The 24885-nt window shown below is 47.5% G+C and overlaps 1 protein-coding gene across 4 annotated transcripts in view; it reads left to right on the top strand.

Annotated features, from left to right (window-relative positions):
* Positions 1 to 23773, top strand: part of NRF1 (nuclear respiratory factor 1) — a 112647-nt gene extending 88874 nt beyond the window's left edge. For 2 of the 4 annotated variants that reach the window (XM_026648577.2, XM_029910879.1), the window contains 3 exons: positions 5099 to 5155; positions 7756 to 7836; positions 21801 to 23773. In XM_026648577.2, coding sequence (XP_026504362.1) covers positions 5099 to 5155; positions 7756 to 7836; positions 21801 to 21964 — 302 coding nt within the window. In that variant the 3' untranslated portion in view covers positions 21965 to 23773. The remainder of the gene's footprint in view (positions 1 to 5098; positions 5156 to 7755; positions 7837 to 21800) is intronic. The other 2 variants (XM_029910878.1, XM_029910880.1) reach the window with 2 other exon arrangements.
* Positions 23774 to 24885: the final 1112 nt, after the last annotated feature.

Consider the following 24885-nt stretch of genomic DNA (forward strand, 5'->3'; position numbering starts at 1 on the left):
CTCACTGGCTTTGCCGGCTTGGGCCGCTGCAGCGGCTTGGCAGGGAGGAGCCGCCTTCCGGAGGCACCGGAGAGCCAGAGTGTCGGCTTGCAGGGGCGGCGAACCCCAGCCATGGAGGAGCCGGCGCAGCGTAGGGGGCAGCAGCCCTGCAAAGGCGTTGGCGCCGCTAGTGGGGAGCAGCCGCCCCTCCTGCCCAGGCTGCGGCCCAGCACCCCCCCCCCCGGGGGGCCCCTGCAGACTGCAGCAGATGCATGTGGGCACCAGCCCCCATGCGCCCTCCGGCTCCTCCCTCACCTAGGGTTACCATATTTCAACAATCAAAAAAGAGGACGGGGGAGAGAGTCCCGCCCTATCTCCCATCCACTCCCTCCCACTTCCCACCCCCTGACTGCCCCCCTCAACCCTCCCTCCGCTCCTTGTCCTCTGACTGCCCCCTCCTGGGACCCCTGCCCCTGACTGCCCCCCCGAACCCCACCCCCTACCTAAGCCTCCCTGTTCCTTGTCCCCTGACTGCCCCAACCCTTATCCACACCCCCGCCCCCAGGCCCCCAGACGCTGGGACTCCCACACCCCATCCAACCACCCCCAGCCCCCGACAGGACCCCCAGAACTTCCGACCCATCTAACCCCCCCCCCGCTCCCTATCCCCTGACTGCTCCGATCCCTCTCCACACCCCCGCCCCCTGACAGGCCCCTCCCAGAACTCCTGACCCATCCAACCCTCCCCTTGCTCCCTGACTGCCCCCCGGGACTTCCCTTACCATGCCCATGCCTCTCAAGCCGCCGGCTCCTCCATGGCTGGGGCTTGCCGCCGTCGCAAGCAGGAGGCTCTGGCTCTCCGGAAGGCAGCTCCTCCCTACCGAGCCAGGGAACCGCTTTTTGGCACCCCCAACCACTTGGCGCCCTAGGCGACCACCTCGTTCGCCTAACGGTTGCACCGGTCTTAAGAATAGGTGTTACAAAGGCAGCTGCAGCATGATCTTCCTAGATACGATCCCATTGATGCGATTCAACCCTTTTCTGGCAGAAGCTCCTTTTATCAGGTAGAGAGTAGTTGTTACCTGCCCCTATAATCTTTTGCTTCTCCTCTGGATCTGCCAAAAAATTCCAACAGCGTGTGTGTATGACATGGACAAGTTGTCCACTAGGAAACTGACTGAGACAGTCCCTCAGTTGATAAGTTACTGAACAGCCTTCAGAAATGACCATCTGTTACGACTGGCTAGGACAGATTTGAACAGGAGACCTGTCGGTGAAAGGTTCTTACTTCCTATTCCCCAGAGCCGTCCAATTTCTCCCCTGCTAACACAAGTTCTGTGTATTTTCAAGCTCTAGCAGATGCCGATTGATGTGCACAAAACTGTGTGTTCATTGTACTTTAGAATGTAAACGTATATATTTCATTGCAGCTGTATTCATGGCTCTGTTGCCCCTTAACCTCTGAAATCACGGGTGTTTATTTCAGTATAGGTCAAGCCAGATTGGCAGCGATCTTGTAGATTGTTTTGTCTAAGCTCTGGTTCAACTCCATTGGAGTCAACAAGTCAATGGAGCTGTCCAGTTCCATCCTCAATGAATTTAACCCACTGATAGCTTTTAAATCACAATGTGTCATCTTAAAAAATGCATTTGTACTGAGATTCTCAGGTACGAATTTCAAAAGCACGTTAAGTCCCATTTCGGATATGACAGGCACTCGGGAAGTCTAAATGAAAGTCTATAAGAATTAGGATTCTAAAAGTGCCATCTCACTTTTGAAAATGGAACTTGGGCTTCTAAGAAGCTTTTGAAAATGTTACCTGTCAATATTTACAACAGAATTATTTCTTCAAACTGGGAGTTGCTTCTTTCTGTTCATGTATCAACCAGAATTTTTCACCTGTTCTGTTGTCCCTTAAGGCAATGGTTCTCAACCTTTCCAGACTACTGTCCCCCTTTCAGGAGTGGTCTTGCATACCCCAAGTTTCACCTCACTTAAAAACTACTTGCTTACAAAATCAGACATAAAAATACAAGAGAGTCACAGCACACTAGTACTGAAAAAAGTGCTGACTTTCTCATTTTTACCGTATAATTATAAAATAAATCAATTGGAATATAAATATTGTACTTACATGTTAGTGTGCTACTTTCACTTGTGAGCCTTGTCTGAAGCCCAGGTCCCGCCGCCCAGAGCTGAAGCATGTAACTTAGCTTTGTGGGGCCCTGCTTGCCACCCCGAATGCCAGCCCTGCACTTGCGACACCCCTAAACCTGTCCTGCACCGCCCTCCCTCTCATTCCCTCCCCCCCCGAGTGGTTGCAGCCTCCAGGTTGAGAAACACTCATCTAAATGAGCTGAGTACCCATTGGAAGACATCTGTGTAGCCCCAGAGGTAAATGTACCATGGTTCAGAACTACTGCCGTGAGGTAGAGAACAAACAGGCCCATTATGGAAGGGGCTGCTTAGTTCTTTGAGTATTTGTCTGTGTGGATCCCACTTGAGGTGCACATGCGCCCAAGAATCTCATAGCACCATACTAGCTAACCACACGCAGTAAAACCTGTGATGTGTATGGCTTATGACACACAAATGTTGTATGTTTTAGTCCTCAGTCCCAGCCTCTAAACCTTTTTTTTTATCAACAGATGTGCAGAGTTAAATAGCAGTAATCAGCCAGAGGCAGTAGCATACCAAAAAGAAATAGTCCCCATCTGCTACACAACAAAGATACAATGCAAGAAAATGCTTTTTTAAAAATGTTGACTGTAAAAACTGTCCCTTATGCTACACCTACTATGGCTTTGAGTCATGTGTTTGCTCTGATGTATTGGTTACAGTGCTGAAGGTGTACAGGACATGTACAGTGGGTGATGTGTGCCAAACAGTTAACAGGTTCCAGCCCTAAAAATGTACAGTCTACAGGCAGTGAAAGGATAGCCTGTGACACTCCAGCACATAACAGAACAAAGAGCAGAGTGTGGTCATTGTAGCAGGAATGTTTTATTGGAAGGGAGGCGGGGGGCATAGGCGTTAGGTCAGGGGTAGGCAACCTATGCCACGCGAGCTGATTTTCAATGGCAGTCACACTACCGGGTCCTGGCCACCGGTCTGGGGGGTTCTGCATTTTAATTTAATTTTAAATGAAGCTTCTTAAACATTTTAAAAACCTTATTTACTTTACATGCAACAATAGTTTAGTTCTATAGTCTAGACTTATAGAAAGAGACCTTCTAAAAACGTTAAAATGTATTACTGGCATGCGAAACCTTAAATCAGAGTGACTAAATGAAGACTCGGCACACCACTTCTGAAAGGCTGCCGACCCCTGCATTAGGTTTAGGTGTTACTTTGGAGGAGAAAAGAGAGGAAGTTTGGACTCTCTCAATGACCTTGTCTTCACAAGGAAAAAAGTGTGTTCTTAACTCGAGTTAGTTAACTAACATGAAGCAAAATCCTAGTGAAGACAAAGCAATTAATATATCACGCCTTCACTAGAATTTTACTTCACGTTAGTTGACGCCAGTTAGCTAACTCCAAAGAACACACCTTTGTTCCTGAGTGAAGACACCCACGGAGCTGGTTGAATTCCGTGAGAGTGAGCTGGATTCTAGTCTGCTGCATGCTCCACAGTTGTATGCAGTGTTGTTGTGGTTGTGTCGGTCCCAGGATGTTAGAGAGACTAGGTGGGTGAGGTAAAAGATGTTATCTCACTCACCTTCATGTTGCACAGACACAATTGTCCTTTATTGCGGAAGGGTGACCGAAGAATCAAGCCCCAGCTGCACTTTTGGATTCCACACCGAATTTGCAGGAGAGGCAGGAAAACCTTATTTGGCGGGTTAACTGAGTCAATTTGATCTCAGAGCCATTGAGTGAGGATTAATAGAGAACCTCATGATGGCAATTTTACAGCATCCCTCTTCTGCCTTTAAATCAAATACAATTGGATTGGCCTAAGAAACCACATCAAAATGGGGTTCTAAGTAAAACCAGTCGTAGGCACTCAATTAACCAGTGTTTTGTCATAAGGAACAGTTGACATGAGCCTATTGCACTGATGAAGACAGGTTTACTTCATTTCTAACACACACAAAAGTGAGTGAAGAAAAGAACTTGCATATCTTGGCCTGTTTGTCAGCCATGAATGTAGCTCTGTGTGCTGGCAGAAATATGTTCACTGCTGAACAAGCCAGTGAAATGCTCGGAAAGGCATCTTTTAGATGAACCCAGAGAATATCTGGTTACATATTACTCTACGCCCTGAACAATAGTTGCTTTGTACCTTCACGTATTAAATGCTCTACAGTGTGCGTTAATGCTGGTGTTCATATGTGATCCTAGTGTGAAGTGTACCCTAACTTTTGAAACTCATTTAGATTTAAGTCTGTTGTAACCTGAAAAAATAATTGGAGACTAGTTTATCTTTTTTCTTTTTTTTTTTTTTTTAAAGTGACTGTTGGGTGACATGGGGAGAGAACCTGGATTTTAGGGACTTTCTGACCAAGTGCTCTGGGATGTGTAGAAGTCCCAGTTTGGCATCCAGCTTTGGTCGTGTGTCTGTGTGGTTTTGTTTTGTTTTGTGGTTTTTTTGTTTTGTTTTGTTTTGTTTCGTTTTCACCTCACACACACACACTTTCCCTGGGAGTGGAGGGGAGATCATTAACGGATGGGGACCGTAGCTGTTAGGACCGTGCAGCAGCCCCTGCTTGTCAGGCTTTCTCTGGCCTGATTATGTCACTGATCTAAATATTAGCAAGAAATCTCCTTCCTGGTGAAAAGTTTTGCACTAATGATCTGATAAAGGGAGTATTAATACCTGGGATCATCTGTAATAATTGCACACTTCCTGCCCCTAAACTGTTTATGTAATGTAAAATATAGTTAGAAATATATAGTCTAGCCTATCTAATATTTTGGTGATACTCCATATGTGGACACTGAATATGGCTTTTAATTCCATGAAGGGCAAGAATGACTTCTGTTCAGTTGTTGTCCTTCACAAGTGGAGTGAAGAGGGCATATTTCTTGTCCGTACATGGGCTATTCTGGTTATACCACCCCCCTGCGATATTTTTGCCCTTTGTTCAGCATTTTATACTTGCATTTTATTGTCAGGCTTCCTAGCAGCAGACTGTTCAGGTTGCAAGTGGAGGCTAACAGAAAATCCCACAGGTGAGTTAATGTTTGTGGTGGTAGTTTGGGATGTTGGGATGAAGCTGCTGGTTGGCACTATTGCTTGTTTCTGTAGGCGTTCTGATCACACGTGGTATTTCTTAGCGCAACGAGGGACACATCTGTCTATCTTTTTCTCTCACTTTTATGAGTGAAGAGTAGTAGAATTCAGACGTAAATGCACCTGTGGGTGTGTTAAATTTGCACATGTGCGGTCAAATTCACAGATACATACTAGAGTAACAATCATGGGTGTGGGGTAGATATGCACATGCTAATACACTGAGGGCCCAATCCGGCTATCCTTATTGAGGCTAAACGCCTGTGAAAATTGATGGGATTACTACCCAAGAAAGGAATGAGAGTGACAGGATCGGGCCCAAAATATATATTTCACTAATATACTCAAGTAATATACACTTGTGGTGAGGGCAAGAGGGGTGTATGTGTGATGTTTTGATTTGTAAGATGTCTGATTCAACATCTTAGAGAGCATGCGCGTAATGCGTAAAACACAATAGTTATACAAAGAAAAGCCCCCCCACCCCAAATGTAAACTGCCACCAACCCATCGGTGCCGAGAGACTACAGTGAGGAGCTCTGTAGAAAAAACAGAGTCCCCTAGAGATCATCCCGTTTGGCCTGTGATCGACCAGTGAACTCCAGTGGGTGTGCGTCCGCTCACTTGCACTGGTCTATCACAAATGGAATGCATATGTACATACATACACTTCTCTGTTTGATACATAAACACACATAGGGAGACCAGATGTCCCGATTTTATAGGGACTGTCCTGATATTTGGGGCTTTTTCTTATATAGGCTCCTATTACCCCCCACCCCCGTCCCGATTTTTCACGCTTGCTATCTGGTCACCCTAAACACACATGGCATATATTTTGCTAACAGTCATCATGATCCATGAGGGGTGGGTGACCAAGACAGTAGCCCCCCAAGAGTGGGTGCCTTCCCTTCTCAAACTATTTGAGAAATGCAATTGTGTGTGTGAGAGAGATAACTGGAGTGTGAGATAACTGTTAAGTATTTTTTAATTGTTTTAAATAAATTGAATTTAAATACATTTTAAAATGCCTTTGTGACTTCAAATTACTGTTATGTATATTTTAAAATAAATTTTGTCCTTAAAAATCAAAATAATAGAGCATCACTTTCAGGTGCGGTTCTCTCTTCACACTTCAGAACTTGCAGCTGCCATTATACAAAGGCCCTCTAGAGAATATGGGATCCTAAAGGGTATTTTAAATGTAAAACTAAACTCAGCTTAGATATAGTCTTTACTTTATGGAAAAGCCCTGTAGTCTTTAATACGGATTAAACTGATAGATTTCAATAGAAATGTAATAGGATTCCGTAGCAATTGCCCTGAAAACCACTAGAAATTAATAGAGAATGTAGAAGTCTGCACTGTAATTAACATAGTTTTCAGGGAAGGGGTGATTTTAAAATATTTATGGTAAAACATAATGAGAATAGCAACAAAGAGTCCTGTGGCACCTTATAGACTAACAGATGTATTGGAGCATAAGCTTTCATGGGTGAATACCCACTTCGTCAGCTTTCTGTTAAATGACTATTCAGAAGTTTTAAAAACTATAATATGGTACCTTGGCCATTTGACTAAGATCAAACATACCAGGTTAATAGCTGATGCATCCTCTGTTTGGGGACCACAGAGGAATCTACTCTGCGACTGATTAGGTGTTTCCCATCTCTAATATCTAGAAAGCTTTGTCCTCATAACACCTGTTAGCCGGCTACCTAAAATATCCTCCCCTGCTGTTTATATTTCATTTAAAAGAAAACAAAACGTAAAGTTTCTAACTTTAGTAAAAGTTGGATGCTATGATTCTTTCTTAGTATTTTTAACCAGGTTTCCTATATATTTGAATTGACCATGATACAGACGGCTAATCTTATCAGGTTTACCCTCCTCTATTCTGTAAAGCCAGCTGATCAAGGGAGCTTAGTAGAAAGGTGGGTTAGTCCACTAGACTTCTGGAGTTGTTTAGATCACAAGTGGAAATGAGCAGCGTTGGCACGGGTCACTTGCTGGAAGATTCTCTGCATCTTGAAGTCTTTAAACCATGATTTGAGGACTTCAATCGCTCAGATGTAGGTTTGATACAGGAATGGGTGGGTGAGATTCTGTGGCCTGCGTTGTGCAGGAGGTCAGACTAGATGATCATAATGGTCCCTTCTGACCTTAAAGTCTATGATTCTATGTTTGGTCTCCTAGTCTCCATTTGCCACATCTCTCTCTTTCTCTTGCACAAAAATTGGCCAGGTTTTAGAAGACTTGCAGTCCCTGCTCGAGAGAGGCCCAAAATTAGTGTCTTAGGTAGGGAATGAGTTACATAGGAGCAGAGCCACATGGGGAAAACTTACACAGAGTATGCACACGCTTTACATCTAACTCAAGCCGGCCTGAATATCCTTATTCAGCTCTAGATTCATCCTCCACATCATACGGAGGTGAGGGAGGGAGGGATAGGTAATGTAGCCGACAGGGTCATGAGCTGAGGATTTGAAATTGGTGTCCCCTGGAAAAACACGATCTGCTTCTTTGTCTCCTCTCCTAGCCCCTCTTTTTTTATCAAGTAAGAAGAACATAAGGTTTTTACAGATACATCAGAACGAGGCCAAAATGACAGAAGAGGAAGGTAAAGGCTCAGAATTTCAGAATAAAGGAATACTGTCAAGATAAAAACACCTTTTTAAAGTGCTTCCCGGTGTTACCAACACCACCTGAGAGTATTAACTGAAGGAATTTGCAGTCCCAGCTTGTGATGAAGTATACAGACCGCAGTGACCAGGAAGGGGGTAATCAGAGCCTCTGGCCCCAGTCAGCCCCACCCATTACACCTGTACAAGGTATCAAGCCTGGAGGCGGGAGAGAGAGGAAAAGCCCAGCTCAGTGGTGGCTGACTGGGAGAAGGAGTAGACCTTTTGAGCTAGCCCTGTGAAGGAAGGAAGCTCTGGCTGGGGCTTGAACCTAACTAGAGCCTCCTTGGGACATGTAGGCCTGGTACAGGACCCTTTTTGTCTCTCATAACTAGTTTGGGTTTTGGGCCCAACAGAAGAATAAGCCGGGGCAGAGACTGTGAGAAAAGCCCAGTCATGGGCTACAGTAGGAAGCAGCCCAGATATACAGCAGGGGGTCTGAACAGATTTCCTCTGCTTTATACAGAGCCCCTGGGGCTGGAACCCAGGGTAGAGGGCGAGCCTGGGTTCCCCTACTAGGGCAGGGGGCGTGATGACCTTGGGGCCAAGGCCTGGCAGGCCCCAAAAGCCTGAAGTTGGGCCGAACCACTGGCATGCCAGAAAGGGTGGGACTGTTATTGACCTGGCCGAAGAGCCAAGTCCCAGGAAGAGGCCGATCAGCGCAGGGCCAGAACAGCTGTCAGGAGGGGGCGCCGAAGGAGGAGAGGCACTGCATCGTGCCCAGCCACGAGGGAGTGTGTCTGTGGTGAGTAGACTCTTCCACATAGCTTGGCAGAGCACGCCCAGGGCCACAACCTGCTCCACCCATGAACAGATGCTCTCAGGAGCCACAGAAGGGGTATTTTGCCACAGTTGCTCCCAGCCTGTGGATCTGTGCTTGGCCATGGCAAAGGACTGTATATTTGGATGGCTTGCTGGGGCTTCTGCATTCCATCCCCCGAAAAAAAAATCCCAACCCAAAACAAAAAAAACAGAGACTCCGCAGGAGATACTTCCACAGGGACAGGTCAGTCCTCTTCAGTACTTGAGACTCAACCTCTCCAGCCAAGGATTCTGTAGGGGTAAGTCCAAAAATCTCCCCGCCCAATCCACCCTACATTGCAAAGCTCCAGGGCCGTCTCCCAGGTTCTCCAGTGGGTAATAGTCACTTGGCAAGGAATCCTTGCTGACTCTCTTCCCAAGAGGAAGATCTGAGCTCTTTCTGGGATGTACGCCCCAGGCATCTTTTCCAATTTCATATTGGACAAAAAGAATGCAGGGGCTCAAGGCTCCCTCTCTGCCATATCTTTGTGATTGGAAGCCCCAAGTGATCATCCTTCCCCTCCCAAGAAGACAAAAGAAAAGTAAAAAGGGTAGAAAATATAAAAAAAATAAAGCCACAAAAATCTTCAGCTCTTCTCCTCCTGAGCTCTAGCTTCTCCCTCAAAGAAGGGGTATTTTTGGCTTTAGATCATGCTAACCCCAGGCCAGAAAAGGTAGAAGTTGGTGGATTGTAGCAGAAGGTAAATGTGTAAAAGAGCAACTTAATCTCAATACACACAACAAGCATCCGCTCTCAACAAGAGAGTGGAGGAAAAGACAAAGGCCAGGACTTGAAAAATGGGCGTCTAAATTTAGTCTTCACAGTCCACATTTATGCACCTAAATACACAGCCTGATTTTTCACAATACCGAGTAGCCAGCAGCTCCCATTACCGTTAAATAAGTTAAAATTAATCAAGAAAAGGGTCAACCCTTGTATGCGTGGTTCTTTGAAATCCTGGCCCATGCTGTGTTAGTGATGCAGAGTGTAGGGTACCAGATCAGTCCCTATCCAATCTTTGAGCTCTTAGAGAAATCCATTCCTGTGGTTGTTATGAATGAGCTGAGGGGAGCACATTGAAATAGAACAAGATGAACCAGGACGGTGCAAAGGGTTAATCACTGTGAGTTTTAGGAAACATTTGGCAGCTGAATGGCAGATAACAGGGGTGACATCCACATAGGTAGTTTGATGTGCTTAGCTGTTGAGGGGGGGAAAGGGCAGAACTATTTAATTACAGTGGCTGCAATACTGCTGTAATCTCCCTTGGGACCCTTGCAGTTTGTTGGAGGAAAATGTAACATTTTTGTTTGCTGTTGTGTTTGGCTAATGTTCCATGGAAAAGTCAGGACTAAAGCCTCATTATATTCATTATAATTTACAGGCTGGTGTCTGGGGCTTCCCCATTCATACTCATGCTCCATCCATAAGCTGCCCTGTTGCACCTTGACATTGGTGTTCACACGTATAAAATTCTGTTATGCTCTGTTGTGCATCTTTGAGAGAGTTGGATTTTTTAACATGGTTAGACCAGGATGGCTCCTCCAGAGACACATGGTGATGTGAAGGCAGGTTTGAGGTCACAAAACAAAATAAAGTTTGCAAGTCCTTTCAAACCATGCTGGGTGGAACAATTTCCTTATCTAGTGTCTGTGAAGTGCCTTGGGATGGCTAGCACTAGGGTCTGACTATTCAGAAATGGGGAGCTCAGCACTTTTTGCAGTTAGGAACCTGTAGAGCATCTCAAATTTAGCTCCCCCAAAATCGAGACACCCTAAATCACATAGATGAACAAGTTTTGTTCGGGGAGAGTCAACACAGCTTTTGTAAAAAGAAATCATGCCTCACCAATCTGTTAGAATTCTTTGAGAGGGTCAACAAGCATGTGGACAAGGGTGAGTCAGTTGATATAGTGTGCTTGGATTTTCAGAAAGCCTTTGACAGGGTTGCTTATCAAAGCTCTTAAAGGAAACTAAGTAGTCATGGGATAAGAGGAAAGGTCCTCTCATGGATCAGTAACTGGTTAAAAGACAGAAAAACAAAGGGTGGGAATAAATGGTCCGTTTTCACAATGGAGAGAGGTAAACAGCGGGGTCCCCCAAGGATCTGTACTGGGATCTGTGCCGTTCAACATACTCATTAATGATCTGGAAAAAGGAGTGAACAGTGAAGTGGCAATGTTTGCAGATGATACAGAATTATTCAAGATAATTAAGTCCAAAGCTACTGCGAAGAGTTACAGGGGTATCTCACAAAACTGGGTGACTGGGCAACAAAATGGCAGATGAAATTCAACATTGATAAATACAAAGGAATGCACATTGGGGGGAAACTCCCAACTACACATATATAAAGATGGGTTCTGGATTAGCTGTTACCACTCAAGAAAGAGATCTTGGAGTCATCATGGACAGTTCTCTGAAAACTTCCGTTCAATGCACAGTAGCAGTCAAAAAGGCTGTCAGTGTTAGGAACTATTAGGAAAGGGATAGAAAATATGACCGAAAAATATCATCATGGCACTATATAAATCCATAGTACACCTACACCTACACCTTGAACGCTGTGTTCAGCTCTGGTGGCCCATCTGAAAAAGGATACAGTGGAACTGGAACAGGTTCAAAGAAGGGCAACAAAGATGATCAGCAGTATGGAATGACTTCCATATGAGGAGAGACTAAAAAGATTAGGGCTGTTCATCTTAGAAAAGAGATGGTTAAGGGGGATAGGATAGTGGTTTATAAAATCATGAATGGAGTGGAAAAAGTGAATAAGCAAGTGTTGTTTACCCTTTCCCACAATTCAAAACCCAGGGCCCATGCCATGAAACGAATAGGCAGCAGGTTTAATACAAACAAGAGGGAATACTTTTTTACACAACCAACAACTAACCTATGGAACTCATTGCCATGAGATGTGGTGATGGCCAAAAATATAACTGGGTTCAGAAAAGAACTAAAGTTCATGGAGGATAGGTCCGTCAATGGCTATTAGTCAGGGATGTAACCCCATGCTCAGGGCGAACCTGAACCTCTGACTGCCAGAAATCAGGAAGGGAAGACAAGTGGATCTCTCTAAATTGCCCTGTTCTGTACACTTCCCCTGAACCTCTGGTACTGGTCACTGTCAGAGACAGGATACTGAGGTAGATGGGCCATTGGTCTGACTCATAGAATATCAGGGTTGGAAGAGACCTCAGGAGGTCATCTAGTCCAACCCCCTGCTCAAAGCAGGACCAACCCCAGCTAAATCATCCCAGCCAGGGCTTTGTCAAGCCGGGCCTTAAAAATCTCTAAGGATGGAGATTCCACCACCTCCCTAGGTAACCCATTCCAGTGCTTCACCACCCTCCTAGTGAAATATTTTTTCCTAATATCCAACCTAGACCTCCCTCACTGTGACTTGAGACCATTGCTCCTTGTTCTGTCATCTGCCACCACTGAGAACAGCCGAGCTCCATCCTCTTTGGAACCCCCCCTTCAGGTAGTTGAAGGCTGCTATCAAATCCCCCCTCACTCTTCTCTTCTGCAGACTAAATAATCCCAGTTCCCTCAGCCTCTCCTCATAAATCATGTGCTCCAGCCCCCTAATCATTTTTGTTGCCCTCTGCTGGACTCTCTCCAATTTGTCCACATCCTGTCTGTAGTGGGGGGCCCAAAACTGGACGCAATACTCCAGATGTGGCCTCACCAGTGCTGAATAGAGGGGAATAATCACTTCCCTCGATCTGCTGGCGATGCTACTACTAATGCAGCCCAATATGCCATTAGCCTTCTTGGCAACAAGGGCACGCTGTTGACCCATATCCTGCTTCTCGTCCACTGTAATCCCCAGGTCCTTTTCTGCAGAACTGCTGCTTAGCCAGTCGGTCCCCAGCCTGTAGCTGTGCATGGGATTCTTCTGTCCTAAGTGCAGGACTCAGCACTTGTCCTTGTTGAACCTCATCAGATTTCTTTTGGCCCAATCCTCCAATTTGTCTAGGTCACTCTGGACCCTATCCCTACCCTCCAGCATACCTACCTCTCCCCCAGCTTAGTGTCATCTGCAAACTTGCTGAGAGTGCAATCCATTCCATCATCCAGATCATTAATGAAGATGTTGAATACAACCAAGGACCGACCCCTGGGGCACTCTGCTTGATACTGGCTGACAACTAGACATTGAGCCATTGAGCCCAATGATCTAGCCAGCTTTCTATCCACCTTATAGTCCATTCATCCAATCCATACTTCTTTAACTTGCTGGCAAGAGTACTGTGGGAGACCGTATCAAAAGCTTTGCTAAAATCAAGATATATCACGTCCACCGCTTTCCCCATATCCACAGAGCCAGTTATCCCATCGTAGAAGGCAATCAGGTTGGTCAGGCATGACTTGCCCTTGGTGAATCCATGTTGACTGTTCCCGATCACCTTCCTCTCCTCCAAGTGCTTCAAAATGGATTCCTTGAGGACCTGCTCCATGATTTTTCCAGGGACTGAGGTGAGGATGACCCGTCTGTAGTTCCCTGGATTCTCCTTCTTCCCTTTTTTAAAGATGGGCACTACATTAGCCTGTTTCCAATCGTCTGGAACCTCCCCCGATCGCCATGAGTTTTCAAAGATAATGGCCAGTGGCTCTGCAATCACATCAGCCAACTCCCTCAGCACCTTTGGATGCATTAGATCTGGACCCATGGACTTGTGCACATCCAGCTTTTCTAATAGTCCTTAACCTGTTCTTTCACCACTGAGGGCTGCTCACCTCTTCCCCATACTCTGCTGCCCAGTGCAGTAGTCTGGGAACTGCCCTTGTCTGTGAAGACCAATGTAAAAAAAGCATTGAGTACTTCAGCTTTTTCCACATCATCTGTCACAAGGTTGCTTCCCCCATTCAGTATGGGTCCCACACTTTCCCTGACCACCTTCTTGTTGCTAACATACCTGTAGAAACCCTTCTTGTTACCCTTCACATCCCTTGTTAGCTGCAACTCCAATTGTGCTTTGGCCTTCCTGATTCCACCCCGGCATGCTCGAGCAATATTTTTATACTCCTTCCTGGTCATTTGTCCACTCTTCTATTTCTTGTAAGCTTCTTTTTTGCGTTTTAAGATCAGCAAGGATTTCACTGTTAAGCCAAGCTGGTCGCCTGCCATATTTACTATTCTTTCTACACATCGGGATGGTTTGTTCCTGCAACCTCAATAAGGCTTCTTTAAAACACAGCCAGCTCTCCTGGACTCCTTTCCCCCTCATTTTAGCCTCCTAGGGGATCCTGCCCATCAGTTCCCTGAGGGAGTCAAAGTCTGCTTTTCTGAAGACCTGAGTCCGTATTCTGCTGCTCTCCTTTCTTCCTTTTGTCAGGATCCTGAACTCGACCATCTCATGGTCACTGCTGCCCAGGTTGCCACCCACTGCTACTTCCCCTACCAATTCTTCCCTGTTTCTGAGCAGCAGGTCAAGAGGAGCACGGCCCCTAGTTGGTTCCTCCAGCACTTGCACCAGGAAGTTGTCCCCAACACTCTCCAAAAACTTCCTGGATTGTTTGTGCACTGCTGTATTGCTCTCCCAGCAGATGTCAGAGTGATTGAAGTTCCCCATGAGAACCAGCGCCTGTGATCTGGAAACTGCTGTTAGTTGTCCGAAGAAAGCCTCGTCTACCTCATCCTCCTGCTCTGGTGGTCTTTAGCAGACGCCCACCATGACATCACCTTTGTTGCTCTCGCCACTAAACTTAACCCAAAGATTCTCAGCAGGCTTTTCTTCAGTTTCATCCTGGAGCTCTGAGCAATCATATTGCTTTCTTATATACAGTGCAACTCCTCCACCTTTTCTCCCCCGCCTGTCCTTCCTGAACAGTTTATACCCATCCATGACAGTACTCCAGTCATGTGAGTTACCCCACCAAGTCTCTGTTATTCCAGTCACATCATGGTTCCTTGACTGTGCCAGGACTTCCAAGTCTTCCTGATTGTTTCCCAGGCCTCTTGCGTTCGTGTACAAGCACCTAAGATAACTAGCCAATTGCCCTATTTTCTCAGTGTGAATCAGGAGGCCTCTCCTGTTGCACCCTCCTCCTTGTGTTTCCTACCGGTATCCCACTTCCCCACTTACCTCTGGGCTTATATCACCACCACCCCCGGTGAACCTAGTTTAAAGCCCTCCTCACTAGGTTAGCAAGCCTGCCTGCGAAGATGCTCTTCCCTCTCTTCATTAGGTGGATTCCATCTCTTCCTAGCAATCCTTCTTCCTGGAATAACATCCCATGGTCAAAGAATCCAAAGCCCTCTCTCAGACACCACCTGCGTAACCACGCATTTGCCTCCACTATTCGATGGTCCCTACCTGGGCCTTTTCCTTCAACAGGGAGGATGGACAAGAACACGACTTGTGCCTCAAACTCCTTTATCCTTCTTCCCAGAGCCAGGTAGTCTGCAGTGACCCGCTCAAGGTCATTCTTGGCAGTATCATTGGTGCCCACGTGGAGAAGTAGGAAGGGGTAGCGGTCCGAGGGCTTGATCAGTCTTGGCAGACACTCGGTCACATCCTGAATTGTAGCTCCAGGCAAGCAGCACGCTTCTCGAGTTTCTGGGTCTGGACGGCAGATGGATGACTCTGTCCCCCTTAGGAGGGAGTCCCCGACCACCACCACCTGTCGCCTCCTCTTGGGAGTGGTGGTCGTGGAACCCCCATCCCTAGGACAATGCATCCCATGCCTTCCGGTCGATGGGGTCTCCTTCTGATCCCTTTCCTCAGATGACTCTTGCAAACCATTCTCCACCGTAGTACCTATGCAGAGAGCCTGAAAACGATTTCTTACCTCTGTCTGCATTGGGAGTACATGGGTTCTCCTCTTTCTTCTTCTGGAGGTCACATGCTGCCAATTTTCTCCCCGTTCTGTACTGCCCTCTCTGATTCTTCAGCATGCTGTGCCTGCAGTACCAAATGCTGACTTCTATCCAGAAAGTCTTCATTTTCTCTGATGCAACGCAGGGTTGATACTTGGGTCTCTAGTCCTTTAACCTTCTCTTCCAATATGGAGGCCAGCTTGCACTTTGTACAGACAAAGTCGCTTCTATCCTCTGGGAGAAAGACAAACATGGCGCATCCTGTGCAGGTCACAACAGCTGATCGTTCTTTACAGGGGTGTGGCCCTGTAGAGTCTTTAGTGCTAGCTTGTCTTCTACTCTGATCACGATGGAACATTCCCTACTGAGACCTCTGGGGAATAAGCAAGTATATCTCACCCTGAAAGAGATGGGAATTGCACCAGCGTACTTCAGGGCTGATATGGCCTGTAGTCTTGGTGATGAAGTATTATGTAGTCCAGCAGTGCCCACAAAGTGCTAGACGCTGTCCATACACACAGGAAGATTCCATCCTTGCCCCAGAGAGCTCATAATCGGAGACCAGCAACAGAGAAAGGGATAAAGCAGTCAGCTTGTGTAAAAATAAATACAGCCGCTCCCCAATGGCCCTTCAGTCTCGCCATTAGCAATGGGCTGATTTCACTGCCAACTTAAACTCAACATAGCCAAAGGTGACCTCCTTGTCTCCCTGCCCACCCAGCACCTTCCCGCTGGAGGTAATGGCTGAGAACACAACCATCCTCGCTGTCACTCAGGCCTGTAGCCTGAGCATCATCTTTGAATATCACAACTTCCTTCTCCTTTAGTCCATACAAAATAGAGTTGCTACGATGATTTGCCTGGCCTGGCATTGTCCGTATCTTGCCCTCTTTGTATCCCTCTAACCAGCTCCTCTTCCTTCACTACATCAGATTCAAGCCCTTGTTCCTACTTGTAAGGTCCTACGCAGCTCTGTTCCTTCCTGCTTATGTACTCTAGTGTCCTGTCGCCGCACCCCATTCCCCTGCCAGTGATGGCCTTTTTCTGCGTCTCCCACAGGCTCCTTTGGGCTTGTTTCCAGCCTGCCCCTTAAAAAGTCCCCTCTGAACTACTCCATAAAGCCACTCCCTCATCCTTCAAGACCCACTTTCGCAGTGATAGCACAGGTAACTGCAAGTGGCGAGCTGGAGGGCCAGCAGGGACAGCGGATATAGATTTGATTTATTGGTTTAGATTTTTATCATTTATTTTTAAAAGTTTGGCTCCAAGCCATCTAGCTGTGCATGCAGCTGGCCTGTGGACGTGGATCTTACAACCATTCCTGTTCGTCCCGTTCGTTTGTTACCCACGTGTTGCATCTGCTTGTCATTTAGACGGTAAGCTCGTTGGGTCAGGAACACGTTCTCGTTATGTTTAGTCCCCAGCAAGATGGGGCCCTGATCAAGACCGGGGCCTTCGGGCCCTCTCCCAGCGCAAATAACATAGGGAACCTGACAGAAGTGGGGCTTGAATGAGGATTTGAAGGAGGGAAGCGGAATGGCTGGCGGCCATGTTGTTATGACTGCCGTTCTGCTCTGTCACACCCCTGCTCCGACCCCTTCCAAGTGAGTAGTGGTGGGCGAGGTCTGGTTTCAGGTAGAAAATCCCTTCACAAAGAGGAGTGAATGTCTGTCCCTGCTCCATCGCCGCACTCCGTTGCTTTGAAAACCTGCTTCTATTGTCTGTGCGGGTTGGTGCATTATTAATAATGTTTGTTTATAGGCCTTCACCTGGCAGGAGCCGATCTGAACTGTGTGCTCAGCTGATGTGTAGCATTGCGCCATGGAGCCCTGCAGTACCCCACTCATCTGTTGGCAAGAAACTGTATGATGATTTCTGCCTGCTGGCTCTCTCAGTAATAGCCATATCTCCTTCAAGGAATTGTCCCCTCTTTGCCGATATTTGTATTTGCACAGCCCCAAAAGTTTTGTGTCAGGGATTTCTTATTTAATACAATTGAAAGGATCCAAAACCCATGCTTTAGATTAACATGTGCCAGCTAGATTAGGGCTAATCAGGGTCCAGGTCTCAGCAGATGCAGTGCAGGGACAATCCTAGACCTCATTACGGTGTATCTGCAGTTTAATCATCTCTCTCCCAAGGGCGATCATCTCTGCTTTAATGCACAGCAGACTTTACAGCCCTCACCCATCTCCCTCCTTGGTTTGTTGCCACTCCTGTCAGAAAGGCTTCTACCTCAGACACTGAGGCGATTTAGTTTAATCCCATGTAGAAGGGAGCCTCTCTCTCACGGATAATTCCCTGCTTGAAGGTATTGCTGTGTCTAAGGTGGGGCTGGGCTTGACTACACCCCTGATACCAGGAATCCATCCTTCCCAGAGAGACTGATCCCATTCAGTCTTCCCGCTCTCAGTAGAGACTGGCTGGCAACGGCTGTATCCTAGTGTGCGCCGACGCTCCCCTCTGTACATCGCAGGGGGATCAAGCTTTGTAACCTTGCGTGTTCCCTGGCCAATAAGAGAGAGTCCGTCCCTTGCATTGTGTGGAGTCTTTGGACTATCGATCTCCTAAGTAGGCCAGGAGACCCATTCGCCCAGTGTGGCACAATGGAGAACTTTTAGGACCAGTAAGTCTAGCTGCCTGCAGTGGAGATCTGCCAGCTTCTTATGTCTCTGGTGGGTGCTCAGGTTCCATGCTGGCCTAAGGCCAAACTTCCCGGTTGCTGCCTGGCTCCCCCACAAACTGAACTCTCTGCCCTCTCAAACCCTGGGGCACCCCCCTGGCCAGCATGATTAAGACCTAAGCTTTTCTGTCTGCACAAAAAGTGATGCGAGGACACGGAAACACATTCTGCTGCCTCCTGTCATTAAATAGTGTCCTCTGGGGATAGAGGTCCTGACCTCGGCTAGTGAAATCTGAGTCAAATTGCCCAAACAGGACAGTGGTTTGACAGTAGACTCCTCTGCCTGGAAAACCTGGATCAAAGATCCAGCTATCCAGAATGATTTGAACTTGGTCTGGGTAAGGCACAATTCTGCGCTAGCCAGGGGCATAGACTTAGATGCTCTAAGAAGTCATTTCCTTTGCTAATTTCTAGGATTCCATAGTCCAGCCAAAGCTGCTACAGCCTTCCCTGGCTCTGCCTTGCATCCAAGTGCACGTACCACGGTGTTACTGGAAGGCAAGAGGCTGCACCTTTATTGCAATTATTGAACATCACTTAATCGCCCAAACTGCACGGAAACCTCTGGGGCCTTAATACATTTTGTTATTGTCTGAGCAGTAAACTAACCTGAATTTGTCATACCACATCACAGGATTATTCCGAGAGCACCAGAAGTGAGCCTGAAGCTTTACTGACACGTAATTGGACCTTAAACCGAAGCAGTGTAAATGATCATGAGAGCAGGAGTAGGAGAAAAGCTGATGGGAAGAAATGAGGTTTATTTTGGAGAGGCTGGTGGCAGTTGTGGGATAAAGGGGCAGGCTGACTGGTGCTCATAGTGAATCAGGCTGTTGTCTGCAAGACTCCTGCCTTTCTCGTTGCAGAAGTTGGAAGGTGGGTAGTGAATGAAGCAGGGGACGGCAGGAAGAGAAAGGATGGTCTCATGGTGAAGGCAGTTGACGGTTGCCCTAGAGAATTGGACTCTCTCCGTGCTCTGCTGCACAGTTCCTGGGCAAATCACTTAAACCAAACTTGTCATAAAGCAGCCACTACCTGCGTGTTCCTCATTTTCTGAGTGCCCAATGTGAGACTCTTGGAGCCAGATTTATAGAACGGCCGTGTACTCACAGCTGCTATTGAAGTTGATTGGAGTGAGCTGTGCTTTTAAGATAGTGATATAAAATTGCTAATTACTCTGACAAATCAGGCCGTAGACATCTAAAGTTGGCGACCCGACCTTTGATAATTTTGGCCTTAATCATTCAGTTTCACATCTGTAAAATGGGGCTAATACCACTTTACCACACTTACCTCATTAATGTGTGAGAAGCACTCAGCCATAATGGTGAAAGTGCCATAGAAACGCCCATGAGTAGATGAATAATTTTGTATTCAGAGCAGGGTTTGAATGGCGTGCCTTAAACGAAACCTCAGGCAACACGCTGAATGTGGCAGATAAAAAGGGATGTTGAATAACTATCCGTTCACTGAAGGAGGCAGGAGTCCCTTGGAAAAAATAGTATATGATCATGTAATTGAAGACTGTGTCATCATGCATATGGATAAGAGAGCTGAATCCATGCTCCACACTGGCACGGAGTTGTGTCCACAAACTGAGTCACCGGCTGATTTCTGTGACCTTGCCCAGCTTTAATCCAGACTGTTCCTCTCTCTTCTCGCCTTCACTCACGTTAAGTCTAAATTCAGTACTAGGAACCTTGTCCAATCTGATCCATGAGGCAGCTTAGGACACAACACAGATAATAGATTTTTTTTTTTCCATGCACATGTTCCTTAAAATATGAATGAAAACCGCTTTGCTGTTGTGGCTGGGCGGGGCTGGGGAATTTACAAGCAGCCTGAAATCCTTGTACTAAAGTGAGAGGCTCAGGGGAGAAAGTGACCAGCCTGGTCTCATTTTCTCAGCTGAGTGAAATGCAGGCAGTTAACACAGCCTCAGCTGGGAAGTAAATTGCACTGTTTAAAATTGGTTTGGGTTTAACAATGACAAGGTGTTTGGCTACTGCCAAAGTCACTTTCCCGCTGCTCCAAACGGATCTCCCCCTCCCTTCCTGAATCCTATACTAGCCTTCCCCTCCAGGGTCTCCACTTCCACTTTCCCTTCTCTAATACGTCCCTGCCACTCTTGCTCTGGCCAGTCCCTGCTCCTGTCCAATTCCTAGGTCCCCATCACTTACTCTTGCCTTTATACCTTTGCATGCTCATGTGTGGACAAGCCTCCCAGTCAGTGTACACCGAGCTCCCGTGCTCCTTGAAACCAGCCTGTTCTTCAAGGCATTCCAACGCCAATCACCCACTTTTCTTGCATTGTAGCGCCGTGGGCCCTTAGAGCCTTTCAGGACAGAGACCTATTGTTTCATGGCCCCACCTTCTCCCCGTGTATCCCACCATGTACCCATTGGAGTACCGCCCTGGAATACTGTATACAGGTCTGGACCCCATATTCAAGAAAGATGAATTCAAACTGGAACCAGTGCAGAGAAGAGCTACTAACATGATATGGGGAAGGAAGGGCCTATCTTAAGAAACGGGAAGAGCATGGCTTATTTCGCCTAGCAAAATGAAGGCAGAGAGGAGATCTGAATACTCTCTACAGATTTGTTAAACACCAGGGTGGGCGAAGCGCTAGTTAAGCTAAAGGACAGTGGTTGGCACCAAAACAAAATGGGCATAAATTGGCCATGAACAGACTCAGGCTGGAAATTAGAAGAAGGTTTCTAATCATCAGAGGAATGAGGTTTTAGAACAGCCTCCCAGTAGGAACTGGGGGGAGGGGGGGAACAATTAGTTTTGAGAGAGCTGGACAAATGTATGAGTGGGATTGTATGATAGGGTTGCTTATGATGGGTGGGGGCAGGGATCAGCAGCCAATGGGGTCCCTTCCACTTTGTAATTTATGTTCCTAAAGCTCATCTGGTCACCTGTGGAGGTGAGGAAGGGATTCCCTCCCCCCCCCCCATGTATTCTGTGGTTGGGTGGGTTTTTTTTGTTTTGTCTTTCTGTCTCCTTCCTCTGAAGCACCAGGGGTGCGTGTGGCTGGAGTTGGGACACTGAGGTGGCACCAAGCATTCTCTCTCTCGCATTCTTAGCTAGCTGGTTCTTGCTCATGTACCCAGGGTCTCACTGATCGCCATATGTGGGGGTCAGGAAGGAATTTTCCCCCCAGGTCAGATTGGCAGTGACCATGTGTGGGCTTTACCTTCCTCTGTGGCATGGAGTGCGGGTCGCTTGCTAGGATCATCAGGTATATCTGCCATTGCAGGGGCCGTGGGCACTGGTGCACCTCGGTCCTTCCTGTTCTCTGCCTGTGGCACACAATAGTTTAGTCTCCTGTGGGCTGCAATACTTTGATCTAATTTTGGGGTTAGTGTGTGGGTGCTGGGTGGTGCTGGTGGCCTGTGATAGCCAAGAGGTCACACTAGATGATCTGGTCCCTTCTGGCCTTAAACTCAATGATTCTTGGAGCTATGTAAATAATAGCAACACACGCGGGATAAAAGATGTATCAAAACATGCTTGAGTCCTTTGATTTGTCCGGTTGAAATGTCAGAACGATCTGCCAATTCCATCGCCTACTTTTGTCTCCCCAGGGCTCGTCCAGATCCCCGTCAGCATGTACCAGACGGTGGTAACCAGCCTCGCCCAGGGGAATGGTCCCGTTCAGGTCGCCATGGCTCCCGTTACTACGAGGATAGCAGACAGTGCCGTCACCATGGATGGTCAAGCAGTGGAGGTTGTGACCTTGGAACAGTGACGCTGCTGCCATGGCAGGATCATGATGATGTTTTTCCTCGTCTCTTACGTGAATAATTTTTTTACGCCTCTTCAGAGATGCAATCAGGTGGCATTGAGTCTCCCAGCTTTGGAAGCAAAGGTTTCGTTAACCTTTTTTTAAAAGGAAAAAAAAATAGCAGAGGATGTGTGTTAAGTGCATTTTTATAGTGCCGCGCTGATCTTGTGGGAGTGGAAAGCCAATTTGTAATGGACTTTCATTCTGAGGAGATTTAAATCAAAACACAACCCCCCTCCCTCACACCCCCGCATGCAATATCTATTAGAATCAGGGCAAGATGGGAAGATTGCCACCCCCCGTAGGAAGCGGCTGTACCCTTGGCTGGAGAGAGTTCCAACAGCGCTGCTGCCCGCTAAGCCGGCAGGGAGTTCTGCGGTGGCTCCCGGGGCCGGCCCCTCTGCCCCGTCACTTTGAGAATTAGGTTTCGAGAGAGAGAGTTTGGAAAAAGTCTCTCCTCGGGGAAGGCGCATGCGCGACTGTGTAGGGGCAGCAGCAGCCTTTCGAAGGGATAAAGCTCCTCAGAGGACAGCAATTGATCACCCCGCAGACCCCGTAAGAGAGGAAAACTCTGCCATTGAAGTTCTTAAGAAATTCCATGGAGAGTTCTCCCCCCCCCCCCCCCATGCCCCTGCCTTGCTCTCCTGTAATCCACCCTCAAGACCTGCCTTTATCTTCTCGGCTATTGAAATGTAGCTGACGTTTTAGACCCTTCTCTTTATTATTTCATGTTTGTAAATTTAGACTGCAATGGAGAATCTCTTAGGGGGCTTTGGCTGGGGCACCACGGCGGGGGAAGGCTGTTAAGAGAGTGAGGAGTTATTGACTAGAGCAAATTCTTCCTTCCCCTGCCTCTCCCCAGGGCTTGTTTTATAACTGAATCCTATTCAGCCCCGTTGCTGAGAGGTACTTCGAGTTCACCTGAGCTACGTCTGCCACTGGTATTATCAGAGCCGGGATAGGACTGTATGAAACAGATGATCCCCTATCGCAGCCTCGACCCGTCCTGGAATATCCAATCCTCACAATGTTTCCTTGTTCAATAAATATGGGGATCACACCGACTCCTCCCGTAGCCCCCCGCCCCAGTTCTCGTTCCACAGGTCCCGCACCTGTTTCTGCTGTATGTGCATCTCCAGCACGGCTTTGCTGCTGCGAGTTTTTTTTAATCTACTTCATGAGAAAACCTCTAGACAGAAAAACGCCTGGTGTGTTTTCAGTGGCTGATTTTACTTGACTTTCCAATGGGCCAAACCTTTGCTTCCCCAAACCAACAAACACTGCCCCTCCCCCAAGCAAGCTCCTCCCTTCTTTTAGCCACGCCCTCCCTTGGTGTGTGCAATTGTGCATGGTATTTAATTTTTTTTTTTTTTTTTTAAGTGGCCATTTAACACAATTCTCCACGTCTTGCTCCGCCTTCAAGACAGTTTTCAGATCCTTGTATTTACTTGTTTTATATGAAAATATCAAATGTTCTTTGTATATGTTTTTCTGTACTTTAAGGAGGGGAGGGAAACATTTCCATAGAAACAGCCCTGCTTTTCCAATTTATTTTTTTTTAACTATTATTATTTTTTATTGTCGTTGTGAAGATGTCCAGTGGCTTTACAGTCGGTGTTTCTTTGGCAATGAAATAACGTTCTTACCGTCTAAGAAATTCTCCCCAGAAAAAGGGAAAGAAAAAAAAACCCCCAGTCAAGTAGCAGAGCATGGAATACCTGTTGTTTTCCCATTCTGTCTATTATTGCCTCATTCAATAAATTGTTACAAATGTGTCTGCACCCGGAGTCTCTGATTTGTAGGTCTTTGCACCGTTTTGGTAAATGGAGGGAAGATGTTTTTAAAAGGAGACTGTCAGGTGGTTAATATATAGTAACTTTTTTTATTTTATTTTGTTTTGCTTTATCTGTGCTGTTAATATCTTAGGGCCTTTCCCTGCAGACTTGACTCAGATGCGTAATCCCATTGACTCCAATAAAACTATTCAACTGAGTAAAGCTATGTGTGGGCGGAAGCGTCTGCATGATCCGGGCCTTAGATTATTAAGTGAATGTTTTTTAAAACTCCCTTGTTTACTCTTTTTGCACTTCACTCAGCTTGAACAATGAAATTAGACAAGTCGGTCTCACTTTTTCATTCATCGTCCCTTTCAGGTTCTAGACCAGAAGTGGGCAAACTACGGCCTGCGGCCCACGGGACCGTCCTGCCTGGCCCGGGAAGCTAGCCCCCGGCTCCTCCCCCGCTGTCCCCCCTCGCCCGCAGCTATGCCACGGTGCGGGCAGTGCTCTGGGTGGCGGGGCTGCGCGCTTCTGCCGAGCAGCGCGGCAGCGTGTCCGGCTCTGGCCGGGCGGCGCAGCTGCCAGACATGCTGCTCTGAGCGGCATGGTAAGGAGGCCGGGGAGTTGGATAAGGGGCAGGGGGTTCCGGGGGGCAGTCGGGGGACAGGGGGCAGGGGGCGGTTGGATGGGGCAGTCAGGGGAGGGGGAGGGGGGGTTGGATAAGTGTGGGAGTCCCGGGGGGGCCTGTCAAGGGGCAGGGATGTGGATAGGAGTCAGAGCAGTCAGGGGACTGGGAGCAGGGGAGGGTAGGATGGGTCAGGGGTTCTGAGAGGGGCAGTCGGGGGGGTGGGAGGGGGCGGATAGGGGGTACGGTTCTGGGGGTGGTTAGGGGCAGGAGGGGGCAGTCAGGGGACAAGAAGCGGGGGCTAGGATGGGTCAGGGGTTCTGAGGGGGGCCGTCGGGGGGGTGGTAGGGGGCGGGGGGCCAGGCTGTTTGGGGAGGCACAGCCTTCACTGCCCGGCCCTCCATATAGTTTTGCAACCCCAATGTGGCCCTCGGGCCAAAAAGTTTGCCCACCCCTGGTCTAGCCCCATGTGTAGCCTACGT

This window comes from Terrapene carolina, unplaced genomic scaffold (assembly GCF_002925995.2).
Source record: "Terrapene carolina triunguis isolate 2854851 unplaced genomic scaffold, T_m_triunguis-2.0 Scaffold68, whole genome shotgun sequence".
Lineage (NCBI taxonomy): Eukaryota > Metazoa > Chordata > Testudines > Emydidae > Terrapene > Terrapene triunguis.